This window comes from Malurus melanocephalus, unplaced genomic scaffold (genome assembly GCF_030028575.1).
Source record: "Malurus melanocephalus ecotype Western Australia unplaced genomic scaffold, MMel_1.1 scaffold_590, whole genome shotgun sequence".
Lineage (NCBI taxonomy): Eukaryota > Metazoa > Chordata > Aves > Passeriformes > Maluridae > Malurus > Malurus melanocephalus.
In genome coordinates this window covers 369,605-383,892 of record NW_026623822.1, presented here as the reverse complement: position 1 = coordinate 383,892, position 14,288 = coordinate 369,605, and the positions used below count along the sequence as shown (strand labels likewise).

General features: G+C 43.2%; 1 protein-coding gene across 1 annotated transcript; it reads left to right on the top strand.

Moving 5' to 3' along the window:
* The first annotated feature begins 320 nt into the window (after positions 1 to 320).
* On the top strand, positions 321 to 14,235 carry LRRC38 (leucine rich repeat containing 38). Its single transcript, XM_057382864.1, has 2 exons — positions 321 to 1,063; positions 12,523 to 14,235. Exons 1-2 carry the CDS (start codon positions 436 to 438, stop codon positions 12,774 to 12,776), a joined length of 882 nt encoding a protein of 293 aa, XP_057238847.1. The 5' UTR covers positions 321 to 435; the 3' UTR covers positions 12,777 to 14,235.
* The last annotated feature ends 53 nt before the right edge of the window (positions 14,236 to 14,288 follow it).

The window sequence follows — 14,288 nt, the reverse complement described above, 5'->3', positions numbered from 1 at the left end:
AAAAACACAGTAAATGATCTCATCAGGGATTTTTACCTGAAGRGCTTCTAAAGCAGAAGCTGTTGCTGTCAGAGTCACAGGATCAGGTGTGATTTCCCCTTTGCTGGAATAGACAGCAAATATTCAAACAGGCTCTGGGCTGTTTTTAGCTCACAAAAGCAAGGGAGTCCTTTGAAAGATCCTCCGTGTACCCAATCATCGCTTTCCTCACCCTGTACAGCATCATAATATTCTGACAGTGTAAATCCTCACATTTGCCTCCCTCCCTCTCTCCTCCCTCCCCCTCCAGACTGCTGCTATCGGATCTGTGATGATATGTGATCTCCTGGATACAATCACACACACACACACACAAGTACCAGGCACTCCTGCTCAGCTGAGCAAAATGTCTTTCTCCTAGAAGTGGTGCTCATCACAGCCTTCAGATCCTTGACGATGTTGCCATGCTTTCCTTCCTGCCTCCTGCCTTTTGCTGGCTTTGCCTGCCTGCTTTTCCTGCCCGGGGCTCATCTCTGCCCTGCTGTCTGTAGCTGTATGGACTACCACACCATAGACTGCCGGGACCAAGGACTCCCGAGTGTTCCTAATCCCTTTCCATTGGATGTACGGAAACTTCTTATAGCTGATAACAACATTCAGGCGATACCAGCTGACTTCTTCATATTTTATGGAGATCTAGTCTATTTGGACTTCAGGAATAACTCCCTCACCTCTTTAGAAGAGGGCACTTTTAGCAGTTCTACCAAACTGGTGTATTTAGACTTAAGCTACAATAATTTAACACAGCTCGATGCTGGGATATTCAAATCAGCAGAGAAACTGATMAAATTGAGCCTTGGGAACAATAACCTGGTGGATGTGGACGAGGCTGCTTTTGAGAACCTGGACCAGCTCCAAGTGCTAGAATTGAATGACAATAACTTACAGAGCCTAAACGTGGCAGCCCTGGAAGCGCTGCCCTCCCTGCGGACCATCCGCCTGGAGGGCAACCCGTGGGTCTGTGACTGTGACTTTGCCAATCTTTTCAGCTGGATACAGGACAATGCATCCAAGCTCCAGAAAGGTAAAGCTCGGTGGCTCTCAGTGCAGTCTGTGTGTCTGTGTGTGGCTGCGAGGGCAGCAGCCTCCCTGCTCCCATTGTCTGTGTGCTCCCTGCAGTTTGCTCAGGCTCTAATTGCATGCTTTCCACAAACGAGCCCATTAAATCCGTGTTGGCTTCTTTTAGCAGCAGGTCCTCCTCCCAGTTTAGAAATAAAATTTAAAAATTAAGCCCTAATCATTTTGATTTATAGACTAAACTTACACAGGCAGTGAAAGAGCCTTTTCAAATGCATTCAGCCCAGGGCTGGTTCTCTTCCAGACTTCATTTGCTTTCTGGTAAATATATTTTCTACARTAAGCCCTTTGAGCAACTAAATATTCTGTGCCAGCTCCTTAGGAAAACTGATTTTTCCTCTCACTTTACTGATCAGCTCTAAAGCTGCTACAAAAGAGTTAAACCCCCATTTTATGCAACTGTGATTGTCAGCCCTTTCCTGGAGGTATTTTGTTGTTATACTCTGTGTTTGAAACATTTCAGTATTTTGATTTTGGCAATAAACTGCTTTCAATGTGAAAAATAAATTGAAGTGGCTTTGGAATCYCCCAAAATGCAGGATATATAATCCTGGTATTTGAGCCAGTAAATTTAGAAAGGCATGGAGGGGGAAAAAAAATTGTTAAGACTGCCATGTCTAGGGAATCCAGACTCTTGTTCCACATGTCCCACCAGAACCCAAAGCCTCCTTTAATCCAGCTTTAGCAGGAGATCATCTCACAGTTCATGTCTCCCAACAAGCACCAGGGCATAAACTCCTGCCCAGAGCAGCACCAGCTGCTCCCAAARGCAGATTGCTGGGAGCAGGAAAACTTTGGGAGGGCCCCAGAGGGGGCACCTTCCACTGTCCCAGAGTGTTCCAAACCCCATCCAGCCTGGCCTTGGGCACTGCCAGGGATCCAGGGGCAGCCACAGCTTCTCTGGGCACCCTGTGCCAGGGTCTCCCACCCTCACAGGGAAGGATTTTTTCCTCATATCTCATCTGAATCTTCTCCCTGACAGTTTGAAGCCGTTCTCCCTTGCCCTGTCACTCCAGATTCAGACTCTGTAGTCAGGTATTCAGATTCTTCCCGTGCTCATGACCTTGGGTAGCATCCATCTAATACTCTCATCTAGGTTGCCCTGAATATTCTTAGCTATAGGGCAGCTGTTTCAAGGAAGAAGATAATTGAGAAAAAAGTGTCATTTTTTTCCTCTCTGTGTCAGTGAAACTTTGATTTTGATTCTTTCTAAACCAAACCTGGGCCTAKAATCCCACCCTCCACAATGCTATAGCTAAAATTTGTTCCTTTTGAGTCAAGTATTTGCCTGTCTCTAATGCTAAACATCAGTTCACACATCAGCTCACTTTCCCCAGGCTTTTCTGAACTTCCAGGTTGTTCCACTTGATTCTGAATGAGTCTGTTCAGTTTGAGTCGAAGTCCCACCTCTTTCTCTGTTGTCCCCTCAGTGTTTTAAAGTGTTTCTGAAGTTATATCTGGCAATCTCAAGTGACTGAGCTGTCCCAAAGCACTGACAGTGTTTCCCAGAGTCTTCCAAGCTCAGAGATGCCTTCCCACTGCATTTTCTCTCATCCATAGTCATGTTTTGGCCAAAAAGCTGCAAAATTCCTAGCTTATCCAGATCTTCCAAACTTTAACTGAGACCTGATTTGGAAGGAGCACATATCCACATGGTTGATTTGAGAAAGCTGTCCTGCAAGGATTTGGATTTGTTYCCTGGAGCAAGTCCCCAGCTCTCTTTGTACCCAGCCATGCCAGTGAGAGATGTGCATGGATGCAGAAAAGCATCAGGGCTTCTTGTGAGCTGCTGCCACAAAACCACTCATTGTCTCCTTCAATAAAGCACCAAAACATTCCTCACAAAGGTGATGCAAAACTAACCCCAAAARGCAGAAACTCTCTCAATGACTTTTTTAAATACATGGCCACATTTGTGTGCATTGCAAAACAACTTTTGGAAAGTGAGTTAAATTATTAGAATTATGATTTGATTGCATTTTGCACACAGTTTCCAGTTTATAATGATGTCCCAACATGACACCCATTAGGAACTGATTAAATTAGTGTTACTTGTCTGCTTATACTCATCCAGGCTAGTGTGGCCTTTCCTGGGAATGGTGTGGRGAGGGCAACTCGGACTCCCTGTCTCCTTCTCTTAGCACTGTGAGGCTGCAGATGAAGAATTCCTGCAGCAAACACACCAGGAGAAGCAGGACAGCAAGAATTCTGTCTGGAAACACAGAAGGAAAAGATGGGGATGCATTTCTAGAGCCCAAGATTTTGGCTGCTTCTGSTTGGGAATTCTGCAGCAGCTCAGGGGTTTGCACATGGCTGGGAGAAGGACATCTGCAGAGAGATTCAGGGTCTGGGCATTCRTTTGGGTTYCTCACTTTGAATGACACTTAAAGGAGTTGAATGTGCCCGTCTGAGGGAATCCCTCAATACCTGAACCACCCTCTGAGTCCTCTCATTGCAGCACTGCAGGGAACTGTCAGCCCAAGCTGCCCTTGGCTTTTGCAAAAGAAATTCCAAGTTGGTTTTAAAAGAGGAGTTTTGTCACTGTGAGCTGAAATCGCAATAACTGATCCTGAAGCTCTGTCTCTCTGTAATTAAGGTTTCTGGAGGACTCAGTGAGCTGAACAGAGGCCGAACTTCAACTCATTAGTTTTGCAGGAGCCAGGTCCATTGTCATTCTGGCACAGCACCAGAAATAGCTTGTAAATTCTAACTTCTGCTGACCTGCCTGCCCAGCTGCCTGCAAAGGCTCTGCCCAGCTGAGCTGTCTCTGCTCACCCAACTTGTCGCTTCACGCAAACATCTGCAATTTCAATGATTTTACAGATTTCAGCATTTATTCATCTAACCCAAATTTTAAAYAAAGGCTTAAATGGCATCTGGTGAATACCCTCAGCAGATTACACCCGCACACTGGCAAATTTGCAGGCAGACTTATTAAAAAACTGCACTGAAAGTTTTGTGATTAAACGAAGCACAGTAAAACAGCAAATATAGTTTGTACCATAAAGAGATACTAAAACCAGCATTTTCATCAGACTGCAAAACGAAACTACAATTTCCCCCTCTGATTTGGTTAGTAATTGATTAAAGACAAATTAGTGAGTGTAGTGCAAAGTAGGCAAAGGRACTGTGAAGATCAGTGGGATGGTGATAAGTGGAAAAAATAGAAGAGTTCTTCTCCCTGGAGAAGACAAAGTATTTGCTGTGTGTCATAGTGGTTAAATACAATATTTATAAAGATTTTCTGTGGAAGGATGTTTGGTTATGCAGGCATTTGTTACACCTGAATAGCACATGATGACAAATGATACATATTAAAGCCTTCCCATCAGGAGGAGTATGGATATTAAGAATATGGGATTAWTTTTTTGGAAATAGAAAAGTTGCTGTAAGATCTTTATCCCTACAAAGACAGTTATGAAAACTTTCATGGAAGGTTCTACTCTGTGGGGCCATGAAAACTCACAAAACAAAAAATAACTTGAAAAGAAGTCTAAGTTGGTTAACAAAAATGCACTTGGCGATTTCTCACATTTGGCTGGGCTTTCTTCTGCTTTCTGAGCTTATTGTTCATCACATTTATCTTGGCTAAAAATGCCCTTTTCTTCTTTTTGCCTCATCTCTTAGCCCAATTTTTTTAGTAATAATGTTTGAAAYGCAGGGCTCAGCCAGCACAAGATTGTCAGTGGTGCAAATGACCTCCAGAGCTGAGGGTTATGAACCTTCCATTTCAGTGTTTAAATACAAAGGGCTTTGATGAAATACATTTTTGCTGAAATATCTTGTTTAAAATTAGTGCAAAAGACATTTTGTGAACCTCTCTGAGATGAAGGGACTGGAGTCAGATAAATGCCTGTAACGAAGCAATACAAATGATCTGCAATGGCCACATAGAAGGGCTTTGTTGACATCCCTGTTGCTGATTTTTATTCTCTGTGAACATGCTTGGGGCAGCTGGGTCTGTGACCTTGTTTGTTAATGACTAATGCATTTTTAACATTACTTTTAATTAGAGGTTAAGTATTCCTCGGAGTGCAACTGAAATGTCTCCTTTCTGTCATTTTGCCCTCATTTTGTTTTTTCCCTCTTTTCTTCCCCTTATCTTTGGGAAGTTGTATACAGTTTCTGGGATTATTTAAATTATTTTTTTAAATTATTTAAATTCTCCACTACCCATTGCAAGAATTAAAAATTTTGCTGCCCTCTATAAAAACAGTACTAGAAAGACTTTTAGCAAAGGTTTAGACTGAGCATTTTTAAGGGGAGCCTGTGTACACTTGTATTTCCAGGAAGTTTTGAAAAACTCATTCATCAGCAGCCAGAGAAAGAATTCCAAATAGATTTGTTCTGTGATAAATAAAATAGATGTTCTGAACATCTGAAATAGAAGTAGCCAAGTTGAGGTGAGGACTGGTGCTCAGGGTTCATTTGGTCAACTGTTGCTCCACTTTGGAAARTTGTGGGAAGTGGCTCTGATGCCTAAAACAACCTGAGACAGAGGCCAGACAAAGTTAAGAGAATAAAAGCAGACAAATTTAATCCAGGCCTGCTGGTACATTAAGGGCAAAGCCTCCTCCTGAGGCWACACCCAAAATGGACCCTAAGTCACGAGATCTTCACCTTTTMTMARTTCTGTCTTATTAACAAATCAGGCCCCAATTCTCCAATGGCACCTTCAGGTGTTGATGTCAACCAAGATTGCTCCCCCCAATTCWCTGTTGTTTMCATATTTTGGGGCTCTGAGGCAGCRAAGTGTTCTTGGATTTTAGGTCCAGAGAGGAATTGTTTTGTCTAAAGAGAACAGCAGCTTTAGTGCTGTGCACTAGAGAAGCATGAAAATACAGATACTTGAAAATATAGAAGCTAAAAATCCTAAGGCATCAGGTCATCATTTTTGAAGTACTCAAAGAGGGTTTTAGTGTCCTATGTTTACAGAAAATATTAAATATTATCTTCAAAACAAACATCGTAACGACACGAAARGATGAGTTTTTTTAACTTTTGAACTAACAGCCAGAGAAGTAAACGGAGCATTTCACAAGTCCTCTTGACTTATCAGTCTTTATTAGCACTTATTTCCTCATCTGCTATGGAGAGGAGGCTCCTTARCTCCATGTACCAATATAGAAGCTGCTCAGGCTGCAGCTCGACAGGACAGGCTGTTCTGTCCATCGCAGCCATCAGCTCTCCCCCAGGATCATGCACATGTTCGCACATCACCAGGACAGAACACAAGATCTGTGTTTCTGGGAAGGAATTAGAAGCCCTAAAACATTTCACACATTCAGCAGCTTTTATCCCGCTCAGGCAAAAACTCCTCACAGAAATTACATTCCTTAACAAGCGCATCAAATCTGTTTCTATATATATACATATATAAATATATAATTCGATCTCCCAGACATTTTCAGAAAAATGATCTGACTGCCACTGGCTTTTCACTCTGTTTCTTCCATCCTAAGGTTATTTGGAACACTCCCATCTTTCATGGATTTGAAGATGGAAGGGCAGCATTTGCAGATGTGAACACCTGATGTTGAACTTTATATTTAGGCATTGAGGCCAACTGCTAAGTATCCTCTGATGTTGTTCTGAGAATCTCTAGGGCACTTGGCCATAAAAGTTTTATTTAGGATCCTAAATCTAGGCTTCAAGTTTTTCAKCCTTACTGTTCTGATTGCTGGAGGCTATTTTTGATGAAATCTCATCTCACTTCAGAGGCAATGTCTCTCTCACTGCTTATTAATACATGTAATACATTAGTGACAGTAGTTAAGGAGACCAAGGCAAACCATAGCTGGGAGCAAAATACCACACATGAAACAACATGCCACATTTAAACATTTCAGATCTGTGTCAACTACATTCAGCAACATGAGGGAACAGCTAAGTCCTACCCAAAAGGGCAAATTCCAATCTTACTCCAAAAGAAAAGAGTCTGTTGTAGTGCTCTTACATTTACTATGAACGTAGTAGTGAACACGTGTGCATGCAGCTCATTTAAACATTTACTGTKTCAGATATTTCTGTGGAAGTGTTTCCAAATCTCCCAGTGCATGTCCCAGTGTASATTTGCATTATCTCATCCTGCTGCCCACTGCTGAATGGTGGGAAGCTTTCTCCTGGCACCTGCTTTTTGTGAACTCCAAAAGGCCCTTAGAGAATGGAGGCTTCTTTTCCTTTTCTTTTTTCCCCCTTTTTTCTACTTTCTTTAAGTCAGCATCCACAATTATAGCTGGGAAATCTCTGTCTGCTAGCAGACAGACTATAACATTGAAGTGATAATGAATTCCAGAAGTTCTCCAGTAAAAGATGTACTTAGCATAGGCATTAGAAATAAGCAGAGACAGGAAGACAAAGGAGTCCATCAAAAGAGCGTCAAGAGGACCTGSAGAAAGTGATACCTCTTGATGCTTGTCTTTAGCTGGAGGAACATAAACAAAACCTCGCAGTGCAATAAGGCAGCAGTCAATATATCCAGGGAAAACCCCTGGCACAGCCAGGAGCAGGCAATGTCAGCGCCCTGGATGGTTACAAATTCCTGATCACAGGAACCTGCGAGAAACAGGTTGGATCATGGCCACAAAGTCCCAGCAGGGCTCAGATGAGACGGGGCCTCTGGGTCTCTCTGGGGTTTGTGAGATGATGGGACTGGTCCAGTTATAACCTGGGGGCATTACAGAGTTGTTGGCCTGTTTTCAGTAATTTACAAGGAAATTATTCATTATTTGCATGCAGACTGGTTTGGTTTTGGCCTGCATCCTTTCTCTAGGAGGTTCTGTTTTACAGGGACGGATTTTGTCCTGAGCATAGTCCTGTACAGAAACAAATTCAAAGTGGTTTTTAGGATCTAGCAGCAGTCTAATTGCCTGTGATTTACTGGCAGGGCTTAAGTGATGGACTTAGTGGAGTTACACTCCTCAAATATAAGGCATTCAAAGTCATATTGTTCTGAAACCTATAAGGGAATTCTTTTGAAATAACTCCACCTGGAAACCTGCTGCATCACTTTGTTATAAACACATGTGGGGGATTTTTTCCTTTTTAAAAACGCACTTCTGCTCTTAATACTGTGGTTCTGGAATTCTAGCATTTTCACAATTCCTATGTTACTTGGACAATCTATTCCTTAGGCTACAGACCTGTATTTTCATCCTTATTTTTCCAGAGCTGAGACAAGCCCGTGCAGAATCCAGCACCTGTGCTTYGCCCGGCACTTCAAAGCAATCAGTGCCAGAGCAATACATCTGCTCCTTGAGATGACATAGCAGAAGGATAYGGGGTGTGTGACATTGTCCTTGGGACAGCTGGAGTCATTACAGATAATGGGATGGCCCTGACCAAAATAACCCAAGCTGGGTATTTATAGCACACTCACACTTGTTATTTCATTTACAGTTTTGTTTGGTATGGAGAAGCAGCTCCTTGAATATGTTGTGGGAGCAATGAGGTGGATATATATAACTGTCATCAAAGACTTTCTTGCTGCAGCCAAACACCAAATACCTAACTGCTTTGAGATGCCCTTTGCACGAATCCTGGCTGGTCTTTCAAAAAAAAAATTCATTAGAGTAAATAAATAAATAATCTTACAAAACAGAGAAAAATCCCCAAACAAATTATCAAAATTAATACCATTCAAGTAAAAGTGTGTGAAAGCAGAGCTCTGAGGTTAAATGGCATCTCCTGTCCTCTAGAGGTTGTGTATGGGGGCAGGGATTTGATTGAGCCAGGAAAAATGCAACAGAAGCACGCAGAGGAAAAACCTACACCCATAATTAATACTGATCACCTTCTAGAAGCTGTTTTTTTGTTCACTGTCCATGCAGAGGATTGTGATGCCTGGAATTTCTTCCTACCCAAGGAAAGAACAAAGTTGGGTCAGTTGCTGGGCACCAGTGCAACAGGACAGGTGGGGCATAGAGCATCAGTTCTCTGGACTCTCTGCCCTAAGAACCTGCTTGTACATAATGAAAAGTCAGGGCCGTGTTGGTGTGGAAGGAGGAGTTTTCCCATTTGCCATCTCTAGCAGACATGTGTGACCTGCAGTTGAGCGTGTTTTCAGGTGAGCAGTTGGAAGCTCTGGTGCAACAAGCACTGCATCAGCTTTAGGAGGAGAAATTCCTTGTGCCACCAGAGACTGAGCTGCTGGTCTAAATGCTGTTCCAAATGAACAGTCTGTTCTAAAATCCCTTTGAAGTCCAAAGAAAAGCTTCTGTTTAGCTGTGCAGGGTTTTTTAATAGTGTCACGACTCAGCAAAGAGAAACATCCACCCAACAGGACGGGCTGATCAATGTTCAGTCACTGCCACATGCTTCCACCGAGCTCTGCAATCCTCTCAGGCTGCTTCAAGCACAGCTTTAGGACACTGTCCTGTGTGTGGATAGGAGAGCTCAGCTCATTCCTGGCTTTTGGAAAAGGTGGTGCATGCACAGGGTGGCTGAAACTGCAGCTGGGAGCGAGYRAGGCCCCTGYRCYRGCCCCCRGTCTGTGGTGCTGCATTTCATCTCCTGGCATCTGTTGTTCCCTGTGACTAAGAATTCTCTGAAAACCTGAGGCCACACAAGCCTGCTGGCCTCAAGTTTTCAGAGAATTCTTCGTCACAGAATAAAGCAAATTCCCATCTAACCTATTTGGTTTGAGAACATGACCTAGATTCCAGTACCCATGGCTACGTGGAGAGGAGCGTCTTTATTTCTCCTTATTGTATAATGAATCTCAAAATCCTTACAGTACACTGATTCTCATAACGAGAAATACYCTCTAAGTGCCTTGGTATGCTGCAGATCCTTCTCTGTTTGCATCCTGTGTGTTGTGATGTAAAGTGAAAGCATCAGGGGAACAGGAATAGAGCTCACAGTGCCCAGGCTCAGCTCTGATCCATGGCAGAGCTGCTGCTGGAGATGAAGGAGGGAGCTCCTTTCCATGTCTGGGATCCTGGGCAAACACTCCTGTGGTAACTTAGGTCTGAAGCCAAGGGCTGCAGCAGGTAGAACTSCTCAGGACAAGGGGGTTTTTGGGAGGCTTCTTCACTCTCTTTCTTTTCAATATATTCTTTTTCTGCTTCTTTCCCTATGGAAGCTCAGATCTGATATTCCACCCCATTGCTGCAGCACAGAGGTGTTTTAAATGCTGGCAGTCAACAATTTCTTTTGCAGTTGGACAGAAATTTTAAGGAGTTGCTTATGGTCACCTGTGCACTCTTTCTTTTGAGGAGCTTGGCTCAGCTGCTCTGAAAACTGCAGCTCTCAGGAGATCTCAACCTCTGTTAGAGTGGGGTTTTACAGAAACACGCTTGTACAGAAACTTGTTTTTTTTCTTGTACTTGCTACAAGTGAAATGGAATTTGTGTAGGTGCCATGTTCACTTGTGCAGGTTTTCCTGCCAAAATGCTGCAGTGATCTTTTCCTATTAGCAAGGAACTTCCTCTTCAAATGAATTTGCAATATGTTACACTCATGCAACTGCTTTGATTACTGTCAGGATTACATTTATTTTCTGAAAAAACTGGCTGCTTTTAAAAATCTGATTAAAAAGACACAGGTCTTGAAGTTCCAGCCTATGGCTTTTCACTCCTCTCTCATTCTCATGGTTTTGAACAGGGAASGATATCCATTTGACCCCTATTTTGCTTACTCTGATTAATCCCTAGAGCTGCTCCTTCCAAGTCTTACTGAAATGAAAATATGATTTGGTGGCCAGCTCTCAGTTCTTGTAGCAGGAGTACAGTCAGAGGCTGGAGAGGGCAGGTCTGTACATTCTCAGCCTCTGCGTGCTCAGGTGCTCCAGGGTGTCAGCTTGTGCACAAGACATGATGTGAAYATTGCAGGTTCAGATTTCCAGGAGTCTCAGAGGATGTTTGAAACCRTGTAGCTGCTTTCCCTTCCAGGTCAGTTCCGACAACAGGAGGTTTCACAGATCTCCAGAGCAAGTCGTGCTTGTTCACCATCTGCTGCACACGGCCGGTGCACTGTGGGCTCAGGAAAAGCAGTGTGGATTTGGGCAGCAGCTTCCCTGCAGGAACCAGAGAGCCTTGGGCTGGCCGAGGGCTGGCACTGCTGTGGCAGCTCTCAGGATGTTCTCAGGCAGAGGAGCATGAGGAAGAGGGAAGGCAACTTAGGCAACTTAAAACTTTAGGCAAATAGGACASATAAAGGACGGCTTTTAGGGATCAAAATTTAATACAATCGTCATTACAAGGTCAGATAGGTCAGAGTGACAATTAGTTCCACAGTGGAATTAACTACAGCTCCTTCTCAAATCAACACAACAGCTGGGCTGGGCTGGATCCAGACAATCAGAGCARCACCATTAACCCGAGGAGCCCGGGTTTAATAGCACAGCGTCACATGGCACAGCTCTCCAGCCACAGGAAAATGGGATTCACAAATGCAGAGGGAATCTGATCATCACCATTCCTGGTTTAAAGTGACACCATGGCTCTGTGGCAGGGCTGTGGGATGGAAATGCCATGTATTCTGTGTGTACACAGCAAGGCAGAGCCAAAACCAGGGAGAACATCATGGGTTCATCAGGAGAGAGGATGAAGTAACTCAGCAGCAGTTCTTGTGTCAATTCTTACATTTCCCCTTTACTTTATGTCCTTAACAGTGAGGCAAAAGCTGCCTTACCAGCAGCTCTACAGACTCAATTCCCTCCAGTATCRGTTCCACTCTAGCCCTGGTGATGCCCTCTCCTGCTGTTCCTCCAYGGTGAATGAGGAGGGAGCTGGACATGTGCAGTGACCTGTGTGCTTTCACTGTCCAGCATCCAACTCTACTCTCACCACTTCTTAAATCTTAAATCACTACAAAGAACMCAGCTCTAGGCATTGCAGTAAAGCACGGAGGAACAATATCTGCCAGTCTACACAGCCTCAGGGCAGCTGGAGAGAAAAGGTGGAAGCAGGTCACGGCAAACAAGCATCCATTAAACCCAAGCTGTTGTTTTACTGGGAAAAAAACAACAAAACAACTGTGGTTTGGAACTACATGTTAAAAAGTAATGTAGAAGGATGTGGAAGGAACTTCAGTATTCCTGTTACCCTGTTTTGGAGTCAGAGTTTGTGCTCAGAGGGAGTAGTTGGGAATTGCTTTCAGGTCTCCAAGTTTACATGCATCCAGGGTTCAACATTCACTTTTTTTAATCCTACAAATAATGGTCCTAGAACACACCTGATCCCTGGAAGGCTGAAGGTGAAATAACTTGATTTCCAGGAGCTTGAGGGTGTTATGTATTGGCTTTTGGACAGAGACAGGTTTTGTTCCATTTTTCCCTGCAAATTGTATGATTTTGTAAACCTGGAATTAACCCTAAAACTTTTCTTCAGCCATTCAATCTCTGACCCAGAGCAACAGAAGAAATCATCAATATTCTGATTTGCTTCCCTTTCCTCTTCCTTGCAGGTCTCCATGAAATCCAGTGTTCCCTGCCCGTGGAGAACAGAAGGATCTTTCTGAACGAGTTATCTGAGGTCAGCTTCAGTGAATGCAAATTCAGTTTGTCCTTGACAGACCTTTTCATCATCATCTTCTCCGGAGTGGCCGTGTCCATCGCTGCRATTCTCTCCAGCTTCTTCCTGGCCACCTTGGTGCACTGCTTCCAAAGGTGTGCTCCCAGCAAGGATGAYGACGATGATGAAGATGACAGCGAGGACTGAACTTGATCAATATCCTTGAGTTTCTTTGGTTTCTCAGCTCCCAGATCATCAGCCAAAGTCTATGAGGAAAAYCAGTAGAGTAAAAGCTTTAAACATGACTCAAACTCACAGTGTGTAAGGGTCCCTTCCAGGCACTGATGGTCGCAGGCAGGAATGGCAGGTCTCAGGCTGTCACCTCTGCTTGCACTTGTACCCTGGTGCAACCAGACTGGGTCGATTTCCATGGTCCTTAATCAAACACTGCATTTAAACTTGAAGATTGAAGGGAAAAGGGGGAAAAAGAAAAAAAACATACAGTGTTTTAAAAYATGAGTTCCAGGTCTTGATGAGATGCCGATTCTTATAAGTGCTTGAAGCTTGTTCTAGATACACTTTGAAAAGGACTGGATGAATGGAGAAGTTTCAGCTGAAAAATACARAAGCAATTTTAAATAGTGTCCTTCCTAGTTTTAAATACTGGGAGATTCTATTAAAACTCAACAACTTTCTAAGTAGCAAAATGCAATTATAATGATTCCTGGAATTGTAGAAAGCAATGTAGACATGAAGGTTGGCATTTTCTCCGGACAAAAGTTCTCCAGAAAAGTTCTCCTACATTTAATGACAGCAATTGCAGGCACCATTCAGCAAAAAAAAATAATTTCTCTAAGTGATTGTGATTGTGAGTCTGAGTCATCCACTGCAGATGCCTGGCACTTCTTTGGTCATGGCACAAATACTAAATATAACATCCTTTTGCATTTTTAGATGCAGTGAAGTTAAAGGATTTCCCTCCCCGTAATGCTCAGCACCAGTAACTGCTGCAGTATCCAGTCCATTTAGCTATTTTAAAGCACTAAGGGCTATATTCTGCTCCTGGTTATACTGGAACAACCCAACTGAGATGAACACCAAAATCCAAATTGGCAACTGTATTAACAAGAGTGAAATCTGGCCCAACATATTTCTGACTGTATTACAGATTTGTCAAAACTTGAGCTCTTCTATATGATGGTAGATATTTTTGTTAAAATTTAAAAAKACATTTATTACAAGAGATTTTTGGAATAGTGCTGGACAGCTTTTTAGGATAAGTATATTTTTAAAATATTTGTAATGGAAATATTTTTTTAAAGCTCTGTGTATTTGAAACATTATCTAGAGTAGCTGTGAGGGCTTAAAGTAATGAACAACATAGTAATGAGCAAGCTGAGCACTGTATGCTATTATAATTAGAGCTGATAAAGAGTAGCATTTGTTTAACGACTGTAAATGCTATTATTTCTTTTTAAAAGCACTCTTTGATTAAAATACTGCCTTGCTCAGTAGGAGGGAATCACCCTGTGTGGTCAGGGGGGACAGGGTCCAGCAGACACCTTCCATCAGCACTCCTGGCAATGCCCACTCAGCAGGGATCAGCTGGAACACCTTCAGCACACCCCTGTCTGTCCGTGCCTCRGCTCCAGCACCTGTGACAAAATGCCCACCAGCCCGACTCTTCATTCTTGCGATACTGCAGGGTTAGGGCTGTGC